This window comes from Capsicum annuum, chromosome 7 (genome assembly GCF_002878395.1).
Source record: "Capsicum annuum cultivar UCD-10X-F1 chromosome 7, UCD10Xv1.1, whole genome shotgun sequence".
Taxonomy (NCBI): Eukaryota; Viridiplantae; Streptophyta; class Magnoliopsida; order Solanales; family Solanaceae; genus Capsicum; species Capsicum annuum.
This window is the reverse complement of record NC_061117.1, coordinates 208,653,313-208,675,040: the sequence shown is the minus strand read 5'-3', so window position 1 is coordinate 208,675,040 and position 21,728 is coordinate 208,653,313. Positions and strand designations below refer to the sequence as shown.

General features: G+C 31.2%; 2 protein-coding genes across 2 annotated transcripts in view; one reads left to right on the top strand and one right to left on the bottom strand.

The window, feature by feature from the left end:
* The window catches only part of LOC107878397, a 15,326-nt gene extending 6,927 nt beyond the window's left edge, over positions 1–8,399 (bottom strand). The window contains exon 1 of the mRNA XM_016725373.2: positions 7,027–8,399. Within this exon, the coding sequence (XP_016580859.1) occupies positions 7,037–7,648 (612 nt within the window). The 5' untranslated portion in view covers positions 7,649–8,399 and the 3' untranslated portion in view covers positions 7,027–7,036. The remainder of the gene's footprint in view (positions 1–7,026) is intronic.
* A 3,507-nt stretch (positions 8,400–11,906) lies between these two features.
* LOC107878395 (fasciclin-like arabinogalactan protein 9) lies at positions 11,907–13,368 on the top strand. The gene has a single exon (XM_016725369.2). The coding sequence runs from the start codon at positions 12,228–12,230 to the stop codon at positions 13,131–13,133; it is 906 nt and encodes a 301-aa protein (XP_016580855.2). The 5' UTR covers positions 11,907–12,227; the 3' UTR covers positions 13,134–13,368.
* Positions 13,369–21,728: the final 8,360 nt, after the last annotated feature.

The following is a 21,728-nucleotide window of genomic DNA, read 5'->3' as shown; positions in this document are numbered from 1 at the left end:
GTTGGTCCCTAATATTTAGGACACAATTTGATTATACTTGAAATATACTTTTGATTTGCATGTAAAATTTTATTTAATTCCAAAAATATACGGCTAACAATCATAAACATGGAGATGAAGTAACTTTCATTGGTTATTGCCAGGTTTGCATCTATATGCTCCGTTTTTTTTCTTTACATTTATATGGAATAAAAGTTTTTCATCTTACAGTATACTTTAGGTCTTTTTAATTAATAATTCTATCAAAACTTTTTACCTGATGTTTATTTTTCTTATCAATTATTTTAGGGCGTTAAATTTTATCATAATTTGAGTTGTAAATAAATGTTGGTGTCGTATTTCGTGTTAAAACACGACACTAATACATAAACCCTGTAACTTCTAACTCACATATTGATAATCTAAATTTTTACGATTGTCCTCTTCTAAGCACGTTGGAGTAGATCCAACAAGATTATGTTCATCGTCTTTCCCCAAATTCAGGTACCCGCTAAATATATTTCTATTGTCTTGCAATACTTTTTCTCCTTAGTGATTTTGTCTTGCCTAAGTATTCTAATACCTGCTAGAAGATTATGATTATCCTTGCCTACGTACTGCAATATATTTTCTCCTTAGTAATTAGTTTTTGTTTAGAAACACCAAATACGAGTTGTATAGAATGGTGCTTGGATTGATTATGACACAATTTCATCTTATTAAAAACATGAACTTAGATAGGAGGTGGTGGAGGACTCAGATTAGTGTAGAAGGTTCATTAGATAGTTAAGTGTTGTCTTGCATATTCTTATTAGCATCAATGATCAAATCGATAATAATTATGTGATAAGTGTTAGCTATCATGCTTCTTATATGCAAGTGATTTTATAAAATTGAACTCATTAAAGTGAGATACACGCGCGAAGCACGTACACCTAAACTATTGTGTATATATATGTGTGTGTGTATATACACCAAATATGAAACAGATCGCTTCAATGATAATCTTGGATCCTTTATACAAAGCATAAACTTATAGTTCTAGTTCTAATTCAAAACGGGTCTAAAACACAGCCTTAAACGCCCTCTTGGCTTCAAGAGGCTTTCAACTGGACCTCCGACATAAAACCTGAATCAGAGCTATTACTATAAGTCATGTCCTGAGACCTTATTATCATTGGGTGATTTGATTCTTATTCAAGTAATTCATGTCATATTATACTAGTAGCTTAGTATGTTATAGTTCAACACTAAGTATTTAGCCTATCATTTAGGCTAATTCAAAGTAAAGAAAATAAATAACATAAATTTAAAATACTTTAAGATGGAAGGGATTGACCAGTACTTGACGAAAATTTACAAACTGTTTTATTAAGATGGAAGGAATTGACTAGTACTTAACGGAAATTTACAAACTGTTTTATTAAGAGAAATATAATTACAGAGAAAGAGCAAGGTGGTTTCTAAAAACCTACTTCCTAACTAAGAAAGTGAGATCCTTTTATGGAGGATACTCGATGCAAAATGACAAAACTAACTTGGCCTTACAAGTTGGCCTTTACTATTACAAAATGGCCTTCATTTTAAAAAAGTGGCCTTTACTATTCCTGCTTTATAAAGCTTTATAAAAGTCTTTCGTCCACATGATGTTGTCCCCAATAATGCATTTTGTGGGGTCTTGTAAATTATTTCATATTTTTCTCTTTCCTTTGTTGTTAACTGACTTGGAAGATTCTTCCAATGTGTCCTTGAATTATTTCAGGTATTCATCCAGGTCGAGTTCATCTGGATGCTCTGGGATTCTCCTGCTAGACAGTCCTCTTCGTTATTTGTGGTATGACCGACAGATATCACGGATATATCTGACACATTTTCCTTATCAAGGTTTCTCATTAAGTGTTTTTTGACTTCCTTCATATATAAAGCAATCATCTCGGATCTTGATACGATTCCCTTCTTCATTTGAAGCTTTCTGGCAATGCTTTTGAAAGGACTTAAATTCATCCTGGTCATATGAGGGTGCCATATCTCTTTGTTCTTTGTACTGGATAATGGAGTCAACAATTCCCTGGCCGTGGATATGTCCATCAGCTGTCTTTTGGTTGAGTTTGTTCTAGAATTTTGTATAAAAATCCTTTTCAAACATTAAAAGTTATCGAGATTAGGTTTTACCTCCACGGACCACTTCATAATCTATGGGATAGAAAACTCAATAAAGAAATACATTGTAGATATTCCTTTAAAATAAATGTTCTCTTTCTCCAATTTTATAAGAAATGGAGATACTTCTAACCACACAGGAGTCGTTTGGTAGAGAGTATTGAAATATTAATGCATGCATTAGTTTAATGTGTATTAGTAGTACGTTGTTTGGTATACCTTCTTATCCTATGTATAAGCAAGCATTAGTTATACTCTGTTGTGTATTGAGATGTATTACTAATACCTCAATATCCATGACAGTAGTAATGCAATGGATCTACTGCATGCATTAACATGCTTAAAAACCCTATTACCCCTCAAAAAAAAATTTGCATCCTTTCCAACATATATATTGAGGTTATTATGTAAAACAAAAAATTTTTTTTTTAGAAATTATGTAATTCATGATTTTTTTAATACATCGAACCAAACACTACATAAGAAAAATACAAGCATAACAAACACAAGCATTACTAATACACCATATTTTGCATTATTCTTATACACTTTACCAAACGACCCCTCAGTATATAAGTTTTTGGTAAGATTTTTACCAAAGGACCATAATAGATCCACCATTGTGCAAACCAATTTGGGATGTTATGTTTAAAAACATTTCTACAAATTTTAATGAACCATGAATGTTTGCTACTAGGATTTTCATATAATAAGGTTTTATTAAAACATTCGACATAATCCCAGTAGTTAAAGTTTATACTCCTTTTCTTTAAGAGTGCTCATTGCTCACTCTTCTGGCAATGCTTGGACTTTAGGAATTGTCCACTTATTAAGTAGATCCAATTGTTGTGGCATATCAGGCAGAGGAAATATCCTTGCCCAAATGGGAAACCAAAGGCTAATAGCTGCGACTATTGCAAGATCATCTAATCTTAATTAATAAAGATCAACAGATGTATCAGGAATTCTTGGAGTTTATGAAATCCAAAAAAGGGGAGAATGTTGTCCCTTCATACTCCAGTGCTCTAGCTAATGATAATAATGAGAGCATTGAACTATATGAACAAAAATGAAGCGGATGAAGTTATACTCATCCTGAAAAACAATGATCCCAAATGGAAAGATAATCCATGGCAGTTAATGCAAAGGTATTTGGATAATACATCTTATGCCACCACTGCATACAAATACAAGGTGGATTTTGAGACTATTATCTCAAATCGGGTCAATTGAAATTCAGCACTCTTTTGCGCCTGCTAATGCCGCTAACATCAGAAAAGATTATAGCTTTACCAAAATTATTATAAAAAAGATTTTTACTCCAGAAGAGTGGGCAATCGACACTTTTAAAAAAAAGGAGTATCTGCATCCAGAACAAAAGTCTCAGTAAAATTTAACTACTGGGATTATGTCGAAGGTTTTAATAAAATCTTATTATATGAAAATCCTAATAAGAAACATTCATGGTTCATTAAAATTTGTGAAAATGTTTTTAAACAGAACATCCCAAATTGGTATGCACAATGGTGGATCTATTATGGATCTTATCAGAACCTTTCAGAAGCTTATATACTGAGTGGTTAGAAGTATATCCAATTCTTATAAAATTGGAGAAAAGAGAACATTTATTTTAAGAAAATATCTACAATGTATTTCTTTATTGAATTTTTATCCCATGAATTATGAAGTGGTCCGTGGAGGTAAAACCAAATTGGTATTTCCAAAACTTTAATAAAGAGGAAAAGAATTTCTTTCAAGAATAATTTTATAAAGATCTTTCTGTCTGGCTCTCAGAAGACCTTAAGTATCAACTATGATGAGTACTACTGGTGAAATCACCACATCAGTCTTTCCTCCTCAACAATCTTTTCAAATTGAAAAAGATAATAAGGTAGTATATTTTACTGCATTTGCATTTGCTAAATTGCTTGAAAATGATATTGTTGGGGGCAACATCATGTGGACGAAAGACTTTTATAAAGTTTAGCTTTTATAAAACATGAATAGTAAAGACCACTTTTTAAAGTAAAGGCCATTTTGTTATAGTAAAGGCTAACTTGTAAGGCCAAGTTAGTTTTGTCATTTTGTATTGAGTATCCTCTATAAAAGGATCTCACTTTCTTAGTTAGAAGTAGGTTTTTAGAAACCACCTTGCTCTCTTACTCTCTCTCTGTAATCATATTTCTCTTAATAAAGCAGTTTGTAAATTTCCGCTAAGTACTGGTCAAGCCCTTCCATCTTAAGGCATTTTAAATTTCTATTATTTATTTTCTTTACTTTTAATTAGCCTAAATAATAGGCTAAATACTTAGTGTTGAACTATAACATACTAAGCTACTAGTATAATATAGCATAGATTAAAAAAAAAGGGGCAGCCCGGTGCACTAAAGCTACCGCTATGCGCGATGTCCGAGGAAGGATCCCACCACAAGGGTGTATCGTACTTCGAATACCAAGCGCTACGGCGCTGAAGTAACCCATGCCATACTCCCAGGAAAGCTTGAACGACTCTGAGCAAGAGGGTACCTGTACCCGAAACCAACACAGGGGGGTAGGTAGAGAATACCTAGGGGCGTGAGACAACTCTCTAAGGAACTCGGCAAAATAGCCCCGTAACTTCAGTCTTACCTTGTATTTCTACCAGAGGCTGTTTCCAAGGCTTGAACCGGTGACCTTCTGGTCACATGGCAGCAACTTTACCAGTTACTCCAAGGCTCCCTTCAAATATGGCATGGATTACTTGAATAAAAATCAAACCACCCAATGATAATAAGGTCGCAGGACTGGCTAAATCAGCAAATTAAGAGATATCGTCTTAATGAAAGACAACAACTAGGGGAATTCTGTGAAAAAATTTGCTCTTGATATCCCCAAGAGTTCTAGAGAGCCTTATAGGCATAAGAAGAAAAAAGTCTTTGAGAATAGGAAGACTAAGAAAATAGAGAAAAAATATAGAAGGAAAAAGGATTATAAAGCCATAAAGGATTTTATCAAATCAAGGAGAATTAACAATACAGTCAATAGGAGAAATATAAGAAGATGTTGACCCATTTAGTAATAGTAAAGGCCAACTTGTAAGGACAAGTTAGTTTTGTTATTTTGCATTGGATATCCTCTATAAAAGAATCTTTATTAGCTAGGAAGTAGGTTTATATATATGTATATATATGTATCCTCTATAAAAGGATCTCACTTTCTTAGTTAGGCAGTAGGTTTATAAATGTATATATATATCCTCTATAAAAGATCTCTCTCTCTCTCTATATATGTATATATATATATGTATGTATATATATATATATGTATGTATGCTTTGTCGAAGACTAATATTTATAAGCATGCATAAGTCATAACAATATTTTTTGGGGCAATTCATGGATAACAAATATATGGACAAAGAAATTGATTTATTTTACGATAAAATGAAATATTAATTGTATGTTGTCGCCTCTTCAGGAAATGCTCATTTGTAAGGAAAGATTATCTCAGAGCTTTGATGGCGACACAAACTGCACATTAAGAGCGGCGAAGCGATCAAGATGTTTTGAGCCTTGCTTCGGGCCTTAAGCGTGTAAGGATCCTAAGTTGTCTAGGGTTAATGGTGACATTGAGATGGAATTAGGCCTTTTGAGATATAGTTAGGGATCAAGAGACACGTGGAACTTTCAAAGCTGATTAGAATATATGGATACACGGTGGATAGCTGAGACATTAACCGACAAAGAGCATGTGCGATCCAAATCAAATCATTTAATGGGAGATTTAATGGTGCAGATTTATTCGGAGAAGATATAAATTGGCCAGTACATGGAAGTTAGGGGAATTATGACTAATTCTGGTAAATTCCTAACAAACTTTCCCTCCTCTTTCTCATTTTCTCTCTCTCACGCTCTTCCTGAACCCTATCTTCTCTTCTCACTCGATTCTATACTCAGTTCCGCCATTACAAGTAACTATTGGAGCTCAAATGGCGGGGATCATTCTTTAGTAGTTTCCAATTCAGCTTGATCAAAAGTGTAATAGCTAGATTATATTGAAATTAAGCAATTAATAAAATTCCCACTTTCTTTCATTAATTCAATTCCTGTTGAAATTACGTTAAAAAGTGTGTCTTTGACTGCACTAATGTGAGGCCTTACAAGCATTGACTTGTTACTTGCCATCCAAAGGCAAGAAACAAAGATAAATCCAAATATGAGTAACTGATGACAACCCAAACCTATGTTAAGTATCACTTACTTTTAAAAAAACAAATCTAACATATATACTCTTTCCTCCAATAGTATCAAATGAACATTTTTTCTTATGTTACCCAGTGTAATCCCACATTGGGATCTGGGGAGGATAGAGTATACACAAACCTTACCTCTACCTTATAGAGATAGAGAGATTGCTTCCGATAGACCCTCGGCTTAAAATAAAGGAAGTCTAAACAATTCGAAAAAGAGACTACAGAACTAAGAGCAATAACAACAACAAAATTGAAATGAGACCAGCACACAACATACAACCTAAGTTGTGGACTCTTCAATTTCGATGTCATACTCGTGTCAGATTCTTCAAAATATACTACTTTTGGAGAATTTGACATGCACCACATTTTTGAAGAGTCCGAGTAACATAGGAAACAACGGAAAGAACATTGATGCGAACCTTAAATATTAGGCAAGGAAAACAACCTTAAAGATCACTCCCACTCATTAAAAAAGCTCATAACCAACAACATCACACACTAATGAAACAAGATTAAACGTAATTCACAGATCCAAATGAACACCAAAAGGCACTAGGCAAATTGAATCTACATAAACACAGAAGAAACAAATTGTTCGATAATTTCCAGAATAAATCCGAGCATATAACCTGACAAAAGAATCAGAATCATACCAAGATGCCATCATCCACTAGAGCTAGGCCTCGTCCCGCTAGAACTAGGCCTGTTCACAAAATTCACAGAATCAGCTTCACTAAATCCCCTCCTCATTCGTTCATACCCACCTCCCGATTTCGGCCTACCGTTCTCTCCATACCTAGGTGATCCCTGATGACTCTCCGGTCTACCTCTCACTCCCTGAACCGGCACCGGTTTCTCCTCCCGTCCTACAAATCCCGGTCTAAGATGTGGCGGCACAAACCGGTTCGACTTTTGCAAAGGTGAAACCGGGGTAGTCGATCCGGATCCAGTACGGCCTTGTGGACGAAGCGAAATGGGGTCCGGCTTCGGGTTCGGATCCGGGTTAGATTGAGCTCGGATTTGATCAGGCGAGGTCTGACACTTGTTCTGTTGCTGGATCGGAATGGAAATGGGCTTAGGCGTAGGCCGGCTTAACACAAGCATATGGCCATGGATACGAGAATTAGATATAATAGTTTTATTATTAAACGAAGATGATAATGATGAAGACGATGAAGAAGAAGATGAATTTGATTTGATGGATGAATTGTTTGTTGCTTTCTTCTCGTATATGTCGTTGAAATTAAGGGAGGTATATTTATTGGTTCTTGCCATCCACCACCTACCTCCGCCACCTATCGCCGCCGCGTTCCGCCGTAGAATGGTGGAGAGAAATGTGAGTTCCGGTGATCGGGAAAAAAAATGAGAATTTTGTGAAATTAATAAATACTTTTTTTTTTTTGGGGATCTGTGAGAGAAAAAGGAAGATGGATGGAATAAAGTGTGGGGATGTGCACGTTACATCTGTGGAGTCGGTTGGTGGACTTTGCTTATTTACCAACAATATGACATGGTAATAAGCAACTCCCGACGTATGATAAAGTTTGCGTATATTTTATCAGTTTCAAAATTTACTTAATGATATTATCCTTGAGTGCGTGGGGGTGTGCATGTTATATCTGTGGAGTCTGTTGGAGGAAATCTGTTTATTATGAATGATATTTAACGTGATAATAAATAAAATTTAAGTCAAAATAAAATCTGCATATATTTTATATATTTTTATATTTTACATGTGATATTACATTAAGTGTGTGGGACGTGCATGTTACATTTGTGTAGTAGATTGGGAGGACTTTGCTTGTTACACGCAATATGTGTTGTTAGAAGGACTTTGCTTATAGCGTAGGATACGTGACGTTGCAATAAGCAAAGTTCGAGCCAAAATAAAATCTACTTACATTTTATTGGCTTCAAATTTTGCTTTGTATTGTATTGTGTGTTACTTATTGTTATTGTATTTGACGTGGTAATAACTTTGATGTGATTGGTTTGGATAGAAGTGTCTAGACCGTATGACACTTGGCATTTTTATATTTCTTTTCACTTTTAGGTGTTTGTGGCAATCTTGTTTTTCTCTTCTTTTTTCTTTTGGTATCCAACACTTGGAGTGATTTGTTTCCTTTTAGTTGACTTTTCTTTGTTTTTTTCCTTACAATTTATAACAAACTTGATTCATAGTTGATAATAATTTTGGTTACAATTAAGTTTATTTTATGTTTGGTATGAATTGTTAGTTAATTATAATTATTTTGTCTAATTATTTATATTCAGTAAAATATTTATTTCATATGAAAAATAAGATAAAATAATCTCATAAAATATTCTTACTTTATCTCATTTCGTGTATCAAACTACCCCTAATCTATGGATATTGCTGTGTTAGTCAAGATTTTTTTTCACATGATATTGATATGGTTAAGATGGCTAGGAGTGTGTTTGGATAAGCTTGTAAATTGTTCAAATTAACTTATTTTATTTTCAATTTAAAAGCTAAAATCAATCGTAAGTCTGATTGTCGTCAATTTATAATGTTTCAGCTTTTATGAATTTTGATTTTAATCAAATATTTTATTGTTTTATTCTTAATATCTTAGGATGCTCCCCAATTCCACTTCAAACCCACCCCCCACCCCCCCAAAAAAAATTTGTAAAAAAAAAAAAAAAAACTCTCCATTCCATTTTTTGTGATCGTCCTTTTCCATATAAAAGTATTAGAAAACACTTAATTATCATATATAATTTAAGTATGTCTTAATCACTTGAGCAAAACAATTGTTTGTCGTCATCTTTTTACGAACACGTCAACTAAATTATCAATTTCAGCATGTGTATTCAAATACACGTAACTCCCCCTCCCCTTTCATCTTTGTTTCCTTATATTATGAGAGAAAACCATATTCATCCTAAGAAGCAAGTAGTTTAAAGATTAAATGAGAAAATGTCACATTGAGATAGTTTGATCATATCCTACACCTACAGATGCACCGATTCATATATGATAACGGTGAGTGCTAGTGTTAAAAGAAGTCGATGTTGACTTGAAGCCACGTAAAAAAAAAAAGGTTGTCTCAAAAGATCTATAAATCCTTGGAATCAATATAGACTTAGCTACATATAGGACACAGTGAAAAGAAAAAGATCCATAAAGATAATATTTAGCAATTCATAGTACATTTTAAAGTCTTAGAGAATTTTTTTTCTCCTACTTATTTTTATTAGTGTGCACGTGTCATAATTTTATGATGATAAACAGTAAGAACTAAGAACACATACAATCAAATCAATTTATTTGGAAACTAACATAGTAGTGTTATTTTCCATCATATGCAATAGTGACAACAACTGAAGCAACCTCAATGATCTCCAATTCAATCTTGGGTCATAAGTATTCCACTCATTATAAGACCATGATAAGTGACCAACAAAATTGGGCTTATTGGTCCTTAAAGATACATGGTTTGATGTTATATGGGCCAAGGGTAATTGGCAAAACTTCAACATGAAGAGCTTCTTGATAATAGAAGGAAATGACATTTTGATACAATGAAGCACTGTTTGTTCAGAAGGGCAATCCATGGCCCTTCTGTAGTTCCTTCTCAGTAGTAGGGTTGCCACATATAGGTCGTAGGATAGGGTTGGTGGTACCTCTCTGCGGCCAATCTTCCTAATTAAGCCCGGTCTGAGCTTAAAATGTGTGAAATCCATCCTATTTCATAAGAACTTTGAGACCATAGCATCTTACTCAAAAGCTTCAACTTTTTTCGTAGTATTGTCATGCAGCTGCCCATCTAGAAAAGCAACATTATAGTAATATTATGCACAGCCTTTTAACAAGTAACAATGACATCAGCCAAAAAAATCTAGTTCATGAGTTATCTTGAAAGGTTATATTTAATTGTCTTTTCATAACGCACGTGAGCACTTGGAGCCTTAGGTCCCTTCATATTTGTATCCACCTTATGTTATTTTTGGTTAGCAAATGAATTGATTGTCCTAATCCACTCTAAAAATTAAGAGAATGGAAAATTTCCTTTTGTAGATTTAATTGAAATCAATTCTCATGATTGCGCCCTTATCGTAAGGAGAAAATCACAAGGAAAAAAAAATCAGAATTATTACATTCAATAACATACCATATAATATAGTCATCAAAGGAATTCTATGAAGCAAATCTCCATGTGAGTTTGATTTCAATAACATCCCAATATTTTATTTCATTTCATCCTTTTAAATGTGAGTTTGATTCTTTTTATGGGCTAAACCCCTCAATTTTTAAATTTTTTTTTTTTTTGACAACAGACGACAACGAGATCTTAACCTAGGACCCCTGCTTGCCTTGATACGATATTAAAGTGTGGGATGCTCCTATTGAAAAATCCATTCAAACGAATACGAAGTTCAACTTAAAGTAAATAGATTAATAAAGAAAAAGACATAATATATAAATATGATCCTAAACTTTACATCAAAACTATAACATTGACCTTAAATTTTGACAGTGCACAAATAAGCCCTTGAACTATCCAAAACATAAACAAATAAACATTTCAATCCTATGTGGCAAAATTCGTGTGCACACGCAAAACTGAGCGCGGCAGAGTTGGAATTGAAGTATTTTTTTGTTCAACTTTTGTATAATTAAAGGGTCTATTTGTGCACTGACCAAGTTAAAGGTCATACTTATAATGTGTTTTTTTAATTAGGTGGCACCATATGAGTGGATTAGTAATCCACGTCAGAGCAAGTGAGGTACATGCGTGAAGCTGCAAAATCGGAGTATTTTTTTGTTCAGATTTTATATAGTTAAATGACCTACTTGTGCACTATCAAAGTTTAAGGTGTGTTATAATTTTGTGTTAAGTTTAGGGTATTATGCCTAAAGAAAATGATTCTTAGTTGTTTTTAAAATCCAAGTGGCTGTTGGCCCCAAGAAGGCAACTTGTCTTGTAAAAGTATTTCTAAGTGGGAAACCATACTGGAAAATTGCAAAAGTATTACTGGTTCTTAACTGTTAAATGATCAAAAAGGATAAAGACATTCCCACAAGGAATATGTATGCATATATGGACCTACATAATCATCAAACAACCAAGCTAAGTTGTTTTCTGTCTTAGTTGAAACCATGTAAGTTTTAGCACCTATGTTACATGCCATGTTATGCCACTCTGTCAAATGCATTATTATCTTATTTTCTCTTATAAAATTTGTATTTCAGCTCTGTAGTAGGTATTTCCACTTTGGTTAATTGGATCTCGTTCTTTTCAGCTCTTGCCTGCCCTCTTTTTTTAATTATTTTTTTCAATTAAAGTCAAGGTAGATCTTTTAGTGCATTAGTGAGTTAATTCCAAGTGCTTTGTGTTAATCAATTGATAAAGAGTGATTAGTACCCTTTAACTACTTTTATTTGATATTAAAGTGTTTGGCCTACATTGGTCAACCAGTTTATGAAATAACTTTTGAGGTTGAGTTAGTTCCCAATTCCATTTTATTTCTCAATGTTGAACTTCGATGTTATTCTATTCACGCGGTTATCTAGGCTAGATATGCCGAGAAGTTTTAAGTGTCGCACACTAATTAAAAGGAATGAATTATTGTCTTGATGTTGTGTTATCTACGCTCCAATTGTCCATGTTTGAGGTGTGAGAAAGTGTTAATTGTCCTACATTAGTTAAACGAGTGTGGACTATGTTCATTTAATTAGCTAACTTTTGACGTTGAGTAAGACCAGACGGACATTTTGTTGACATTAATATTGATGGAAACACAAAGTGTGTGTTTGGGGGGGGGGGGGGGTAACTAGTGAACTATTTTATTCTTCTAGTCTTTTTATTGGTAATAAAGATTTGTCTTGATGCAAGTTCATAGCCAGCTCATTCCACCAAGGATTAGCCCCAAAACTTATCCCATAAATTTCACACAATCCCCTCTTACTACTCCACAAATCAACTCACCATTCACATATTACTCTCTATCCCACCTTTCTCTTCCAACAATGGCTCATCAAAAGCCTCTTTCTCTCATTCTTCTATCTTTAATCCCACTTTTCTTCATTCTTTTTCCTCAAACAATTCAAGCTCAATCTCCAACAGCACCAGCTCCAGCACCCACAGGACCAATTGACATCTTTGCAATCCTCAAGAAAGAAAATCAATACAACACATTCATCAAATTCCTCAATGAAACACAAGTTGGAACCCAAATCAACAACCAAGTCAACAATTCCAACGAAGGCATGACAGTTTTTGCACCATCAGACAATGCATTTAACAACCTCCCAGGTGGCACACTCAACAAACTGAATGACCAACAAAAAGTACAACTCATCCAGTACCATGTCATACCAAAGTTCTACACATTTGATGACTTACAAACAGTTAGCAACCCTGTTAGGACACAAGCAACAGGACAAAAAGGTGAGCCTTTTGGACTTAACTTTACTGGACAGAACAATCAAGTGAATGTCTCATCTGGTGTTGTGACAACAAATATATACAATGCTATAAGGAAAGACCGCCCATTGGCTGTTTTCCAATTAGACAAAGTTTTGTTGCCTGTGGAGTTTACTGATGCTAAGGCTCCATCTACTGATGATGCACCTGCCCCTTCTGGTGACACTACCAAGAAAGGTACTAGTGCTGATAATACAAAAGCTAACGAGCCATCACCAGCCAGTACTACTCCAAATGATGCTAAAAGGATTAGTGTTGGAATTCTTGGTTTGATTTCTGGTGTTTTCTTGATGGGAGCACTTTCTTGAGTGGCAGGTTATAACGGACATGTGGGGTTCGGAGAAGGACTGGACCACAAATTATACAGCTCTTAAATTATGATCTTTTGCTTATAAAAATTCATTCCTGCCATTTTGTAACTCCCTCTTTTTTTACTTTTATCTTCTTGATGTTTGATTGTTGTTTGTTAATTTTTACGATTTGATTCTTTTTGTGCTGTAATTTCTTCTTCTTATAAGTATTACAGTTGTACAATCTTGCAAATACAGTTGTGCTTTCTTTTATTTACTTGTTTATTCTCCATTGTGGTGGTGGGGTGGAGTAGGTAACTAATGTTTTGGAATATCTTTGCTATTTCTCCATCAAATGCTAACAAACATGTTTTGATGTAAAAGAAAATCACATGCAACCTTGACTTTAGAGAACTAGAAAATGTCAGCATGTAGTTTAGTTGGGATATCAATTTAGAAGTTATTGTTTACTCTATTACACAATTCAACTATTTTAAAAAATAAAGTCTTGGCCTTTATAAGATCAATCTTTTTTTAAGATTGAAGGCTCATTTGGTAGATGATGAACCAACATTAAACATCTACTCGTATCAAAATGAAAAGCAAAGAAATAATTCATTTTGCGCTCGCCAAATTTATTCTTTTTCGACCTATTCTTATAGGCACAACACGAAGCCTTTATTCAAAAGGTTCTCATGCGGTGTTAACATGATTTATTAACTATTAAGTCTTATAACATATTTAGGTGGAGTTCACGTTTAAATTTGTTTGAAGATTAACTTATATACTGATAATATAAAGAATTTCTTGCACTAACTATCAGATTGCTCAGATTACTCACTACAGCCATACTTTCTAAAAGATTTGACTTATAACTACCTAATAAAAACTATTCATTATACCAAACTTAAAACTCATTTGTAAAAACTATGTTAAGGAACCAAGTAATCAGCAAAATTTACCATCTTGGAATCTGTTTAGTCAACAGAACTAGCTTATATATATCTCTTGGATAATAATTATTTTCAAATGAATCAACGTAATAATGATGATAATAAATTGACTCAAATGAAAAAATAATTGTGGCCAAGTGGCCATGTTGTCAAGATTTTCTCACTAATATATCATATCTAAAGATTTTTTGGTTAAAGTTCTGAATAGTTATTGATTAAAATCGATATGTAGACATGACACTTCAAATTAATACATTTGGGAATGTTGATAATCTGGGAAATTTTCTCAGTCTGTCCAATCAAACATCAAAAAAATCAATTTCCGAAGAAAATATTGTTTAGCACTGTTAAATGTAACAAATATAGCAAATAATATACAACAAACCAGTTTCTAAATGTGTTTTATACAAGGATAAGTAGTGTTTATAATGGAACACAACTTTAACTTCAACTCTAACTTAAAAAATAAATAAATATTATTTTCATGACCAAACGGAGTCCAAAATTAAGGGAGCAGGATAAATTGAATCATTGAGTAGTTAAAGCATAAGTTATGATTACTAAAATCTAAAACAGAAATTTGAGAAACTCAAAAACAAAAGAGGAAGGAGGAAAGCTTGAGCTTGACTTGGTTTACTTAGGCCCAATCTCACAGAATTAATTGGTCCAGTCGAACCTGTTCAATGACATTTAAAAAGGCTAAATTTCACATATAATCAATTTACATCTCTGTTAATTAACTTCTTAATCTAAGTTTTAGTAATTATAATTTATAAGTTTTAGCTAGTGATTAAATGTATTTTGAACTCGAATATACAAATATTAACTAGCAAATTTTATTACTATTTCATTTATGTTTAGAAATTAAAAAGGAAAGAGTAGTGATTCACTTTCTGTATTTTCGTCAATATATCTTTTTCAATTTTTTTTTTCACATGGATTATTCCAAACCCCACTATGTGGGAATACACTGGGTTTGTTGTTATTGTTGTTGTTGTTTTTCACATGGATTATTATATCTTACTTTTAATTTTTGAATATGAAAATAGAATTCAAACTAAAATTCCTCCAATTTTTTCATATGACTTCAGAATTTAAAATATAATTTTAATGTATTTATACATTTAATGTATGTATCCACAAAAATTAGCTATAAAGAGAAACACAAAAGTAGAATTGCTCCAAATGAAAATTAACTCTGAATTTAACATTTAAATACAAATACAAACGCTTTCGATTCATATTCTTCAAGACAAATACGAATTAATACAAATTCAAAAGTATAAACTGAATATAAATTCAGATTATATAGATAAATGTACAATTCAAATGTATAAATGTATACAAATTTAAAATGTATGTGAAAGAAATTTAACAAAATAATATCAAAATACAAATGCACCGATGAAAATATACCAACAAATTCACTTCATGACTAAATATAATTTATAAAAGATACCTTTGAATTATATACAAGCACATGATAGTTATATACATATATGTAATGTATAAAACATGAAACAACATATTTTATATGAATCAAAAACTGATTATATAATTTATATATATATTTTATATATGTGTATATACTAATACATGACAATTGTCTAATCGTATAAGTATTTGTATACTTCTACATTTTTAAGAAGTTGGCATTGTATACATATATTTGTGTGTAACTAAAAGAAAAGAAAGATATATAAACATGCATATCTGTTTTATACACATTCATACCAGTATACTTTTGGGGAAAGAACAGAAATGGTACTTCAAATTAAACTATTTCCATGAAAATGACCATGAAATTTAAATTCCACTTTCTAACCATTTCAATTTATTGGCTTGTTCTATACTGTTTCTACACACCTTCTATACAATTTTTATACAAATCTTATACATATAAATATTCTATACGAAAATTATACAGTTTTGATACATAATTTATATAATAACTGTACATTTTTTTTACACGTTTTATACAACAATTATATAATTTTTATACATTTTCTATATATTTATATATATATATATATATATATATATATATATATATATGTATATATATATATTGTAAATATACATATTTGATAGAACTATATAATTTCTATACATATATCTTATATAGATACATATTCTATTTAATAATTATGTCGCTTTTATATAAAATTTAATTATTATTTCTAAACAATAGAAAAAAACAGAATATTTGATCAATTAAAAAATTTATAGAAAAAAAAATTGAAATCTATAATTTATATCTATAATCTATTAAAAGTGTGAAAAACCCTTAGAAAAGTGATTTGAACATTTTGCCCTTCATTAAAAGTCTCCATTTTATACAAAATAGTCTTTTCACCTATCCTTATTATTTTAGTAATATTAAATATTTACTATATTACAAAAAAAAATTCTTTACAAAAATAGAATTCCTTTTCCATCATCTAAAGAAAACTTACCATTCCTAATTTAAAAAGGATAATCCAAAAAATTCAAATAGAATATTCATTTATTTTAATAAACTATAAATATAGGAAGTCCATAATTTACCAAACTCTATTTCTACGTGTAGGAAGTCCATAATTTGATTCAAACATTGTGGTTTGTGTGGTCCGAGTAAAAAACAAACAATAAAATTTTCCTTTAAATTAAATACATATATGGAAACTTTACAATGATAAAAGTAAGAACTCTTATGGTTATAAACAACTTCTTTATTGTCATTGCAGTTGACGTGAACCTTTTTTTTTTTAGAATAATAGAATTGTTAAATTTTGCTTTTGTCTATTCGAAATCGTGGTAGTTTATATTTATCTTGAATTATTTGTTGCAGAGAATTCATGGATTGTGGTGATTTTTTCTTTCGGCAATAATTGATGATTTATTGAAGTTGCTACTAATCTCCGACATTATGACTGGTGAGTAATATATATACCATTGATTATATTATATTCATTTATCTAAATCTAAAATTTTATATGATTAAATTCAATGACTTAAATTTTCAACAACTGTCAATTATTACGCATAATAGAATTAAACTTAAATTTAATTTTGAGATCACATTATTTTTCAAATTAGCTAAAGCTCAAAGGAAAAGAAATTAATGATTTTTGTGTTTTCTGTCGATAATGAATTATGATCTCAAGAATGTTATTCAAAATTAGTTCTAATCAAAGAGACTATGATTTGGTAGACAATCTTTCTTTTTTAATAGTCATACTTCATTTTTCTTTATTTTTGTCCTTTTAATTATAAATTAAATAAATTTACAGTATAACTGCTACCTGAGTAAACCAACATTTAATTAGGTTTAATCCATGTAAATTATTATCGTATTATTTTATTAAAATTTACAGGTAGTAGATGAATGTTGATTGACTTTAAAAAATTTAGTTTGTAAAATTTAAGTTTAATTGTATTGTTTTGATTTATCTTTTATTGTATTGTTGTATTGTAGTTTACAGGTCGTATATAAATGTCAGTTAGTTAGGTTTAATTGTATTGCTTTGATATCTCTACTTTGAGAATTTTTGTATGTAAAGATTAGGTTTAATTGTATTATTTTGGTATCTCTGTTATAGTCTTATATAATTTATAGGTGGTAGATGAGTGTCAGACAACTTTGAGGAATTATTTGTGTAAAGGTAGATTTAATTGTATTGTTTTGATGTCTCATCATATTGTTTGGCTGCAGTTTATAGATGGTAGATGAATGTCGATCGGCTTTGAGATTTTTTTTTTGGTAAAGGTTAGATTTAGTTAAATAAATTCTCCATCTTTACATATTCAAAAGATGTTGAATTTAATTATTTTATTCATCTTTATTATTTAAACAATTATCCTATTTAGTGTAATATTTAAACTTATTAAAGTGAGGTACACACGCGAGGCGCGTACAACTAAACTAGTATTTTTAAAAGAGCCTAATTGTCCAAGTTGAATATTGTATCAGTATTGTATATAAACTGTATCAGTATTGTATATGAACTGTATAGGGATTACGTGGACCAAAATGACCCCAATTGAAAAAGATTAGGAAATGGCCATAAAATGACATTTATTTACCCGAATGGACATTATATGTCCAAATGCCCAAACTGAGCTATTATTTTTTAAAAAGACCATAGAATGTCCTTTTCCCTATACTTTTAGGTATATGCAAAACACCCGCAAGCCACTCACAATGTCGTTTCTCCCCTTTTGGAGTGAGAATCCTTGAAATTTTTTTCCTTTAGTTCATACAAAATATCAATAATAGATTATACAAACTGAGATATAGTTAATGTCTAATAGAAGAACAAACATAGTTTATACAAACCAACTTAAAAAATAAACATGTCTAATAGAAGAACAAACATAGTTTATACAAACCAACTTAAAAAATAAACAATTTAGTTATATACAAACACATGATAGTTGTATATCTATATGTAATGTATAAAATATAAACCAATATATTTCATACAGATCAAAAACTGATTATACAACTTATATATATATATATATATATATATATATTATATGTGTATATATATGTCTATGCCAACACATGACAACTGTCTAATTGTATATAATGATTATTTATATACATATATATAGATTCAAAATTTGACACGATCTACATACTTATATGTAACTAACAGAATGTATATATATACACACACACATATATTTAAATGTTTTTTTCATGAATTGAAAGAAAAAATTTGAAAAAATGTCTTTTGATGTAATTAATTAATTTTTGGACAAATCATAAAAATATACTATTTAAGAGTTAACTTAATAAAACCTACCAATAGTTTCTACTTTTGAAGGAAAAAGATTGAAGAAGATGGTGGAACACTTGAGAGAGAAAAATAAAATAAAGTGATCTATTTTTAAAATAAAATTAGTAAAAATTATATATATAACGACATGTTTACTATTAACATGTTTACTATTAATTACTAAAAATCACAACTTTTTTCAAAATCTCATAAAATCTTAACATTTGACCTCCGATAATACATGTTAATCACATTAGATACATAATACAGATACAAGTCTTAATTAACTAAATCAGCACGTTTTAAGGGTTGTAACAGATGAGTTTGCATTAAAACAACATTTAAGCTAACTAATTAAGGTAATAAAACAAAATGAAATCCCATAATTTATGGTAATCAATTTTTTATTCAACCACGTTAACACAAACGTTTTCATAATTTTTTTTGAAATTAAAAAATCTTCACATTCTTCTTGTTCAGAGAAAACATACGAACCTTTTTTTTTATTTGTTAATTTCGTTTGTTTGATATGAATATTTCGATGCTGTTACGTCATTCCGGTGTTTGTATTAACGAAATCGAGTATGTTGATTATAAGAGTGATGGAATTGTGATCAGTGAACATGTTACTTACGAAAATTTGATTTCTATAATTGTAGGACAACTGGAAATCGAAGAAACAAGGAAAAAAATTGAAGCTCGTTACATTGTTGAAGGAAATGCTTGTCCGTTGTTGATTCGTAACGAAATGAGCGTGAAACTGTATGTCAAAAGTAAAAAAACTGAGCGTGGATTTGGGACGTATCCTCTTATCATCACTACATTAGATAAGTCTGCTAGTGAAATATTTTTTGATGAGAAAGTTGGTGCTGTAATGTGTTTGAAAAGTCCATCAGAAAAAGTTGCAGAAATAATTAGTTATAAATCTAATTATTCTTCTCCTATGTCTTTGTTGGATAGGAAGGGGAACAAGATCATTACTGATTGCAAACATAGTGATGTTAAGGTTGGGCAAATCTACAAGGACAAGTGTAATCTCATTTTGGTTATGGCGCGATTTGCAATTGAGCATTCCTTCAATTACTATGCCAAAAGATCAGACAAGAAAAGGTATGTTATGTTTTTTATGTAGCAGGTGTTGTTAATTTTGTGTATGTTAATTTAATTTTATATTCAATGTTTGGTTGATGATTATTTTACAGAATGTTTTTTGTCTTTATGATATTAAGGTGGAGATATATTTTGTTATGAAAATAATACATTTTGCTCATCTTGTATCTCAGTTTATGAAGTTCTATTTAATTATGTTTCTTCTTGTGTTTTAGTTTCACCTATATAATATAAATGTCCTAGATACATGTTGTACAAGTCTGTGCAGTTAATGAATATAAAAATTTGATTTTTTTTAGTGCATGAAGAAAAATAATTTGAACTTTTGTTTTCATTGATTCAACGAAGAAAAATAATTTAAACTTTTGTTTTCATTGATTCAGCTATGTCCTACTATGCCGTTCGGAGGATTGTGTTTGAATCTTTAAAGCATCATGTCATCGGGGGACTGAACTATTTAAAGTTAGATTTTTTCAAGATGTGCACACATGCCCGTGGAAAGATCGAGTTTTTACTCAACTTCAAGCTACAGTTGAATTTGTTAGAGATTTTGCTGCACTAAAACTTGTCAATTATAAGAGAATACACACCCCGAATGATATAATCGAACATATTAAAAATGCTTTTGGTGTAGACATTAACTATCAGAAGGCTTGGAGGGCTAAAGAACGTGCGATTGAGATTTTAAGGAGAAAACCTGTGGATGGTTATCGACAAATGGCTAGATATATATACATGTTAAATTCCGTATATCCAGGTTCACATATTAGAATGCCTAAATCAGAGGATAATAAATTTATGTATTTGTTCGTTGCATTACAACCTTTGAAGAGTGAATTCGAGTATTGCAGGCCTGTAGTTGTGGTTGATGGTGCTCATTTGAGTGGAGCATATAAATATACATTTGTTTCCTCAAGTACTCTTGATGGAGCAGGTAATTTATATTTATTTGTATGTATAATTATTTTGTGATGTAATTCAGATCATAATTTGTGTTAATTATTTTTTTATTTAAGAAATTATTTACTTGTATATACTTAATTAATTTTTTTATCATCAAAATTGTAGGATGCATTATGTTGATTGCATATGGTGTTGTTGACAGTGAAAACGATAATTCGTGAACTTAATTTTTTGAGAATTTCAGAATTGCTTTTGGAGAGCGCGATAATATGTGTGTTGTATCCGACCATCATGAAACCATAATAAAGGCTATGAGTGTTGTATATCTAAATGTGCCACACCTCGCATGCATATGAAACTTGTGGAAGAATGTTTGCACAAACTTCAAGAAGCGTAAAGATAAACTTAGTGATATTTATTATGCTTTGGTCAAGGCTTACCGTAAAGATGAGTTTGATTTTTTTTGAAATCAAGTTGGGAAGATTGATCAGAGGGTAAAGTTGAGGATGCTGGATTTGAAAAGTGGGCACACGTGTATGCACCTGTTAACTGTGGTAGAATGATGACTTCAAATATAGCGGAGTGCATAAATGGTAAATTGAAGCTAGCACGTGAGTTGCCGATAATAGAATTTTTGGAGCAGACTAGAAAATTATTTGAAAAATGAAATTGCAAGAAAAAAGAAACAACATCTTATGCAAACATGTCACTGGGCAATAGATTTAAAGGAATTCTTCAGCTAAATGCTTCAAAATCTTCAAGGCTTAAGGTTAGTTTTGATGTTTTGTTTTGTTTTTCATATTATAGAATGTTTGATTCATACTACAGGATATTATTTGTTTTAATTTTTTTTTTTTTGGAAAATGTTACAGTAATTTAAT

Coding starts and splice junctions, on each gene's coding strand:
- LOC107878395 (XM_016725369.2), top strand. CDS start 12,228: ATGCAAGTTCATAGCCAGCTCATTCCACCAAGGATTAGCCCCAAAACT.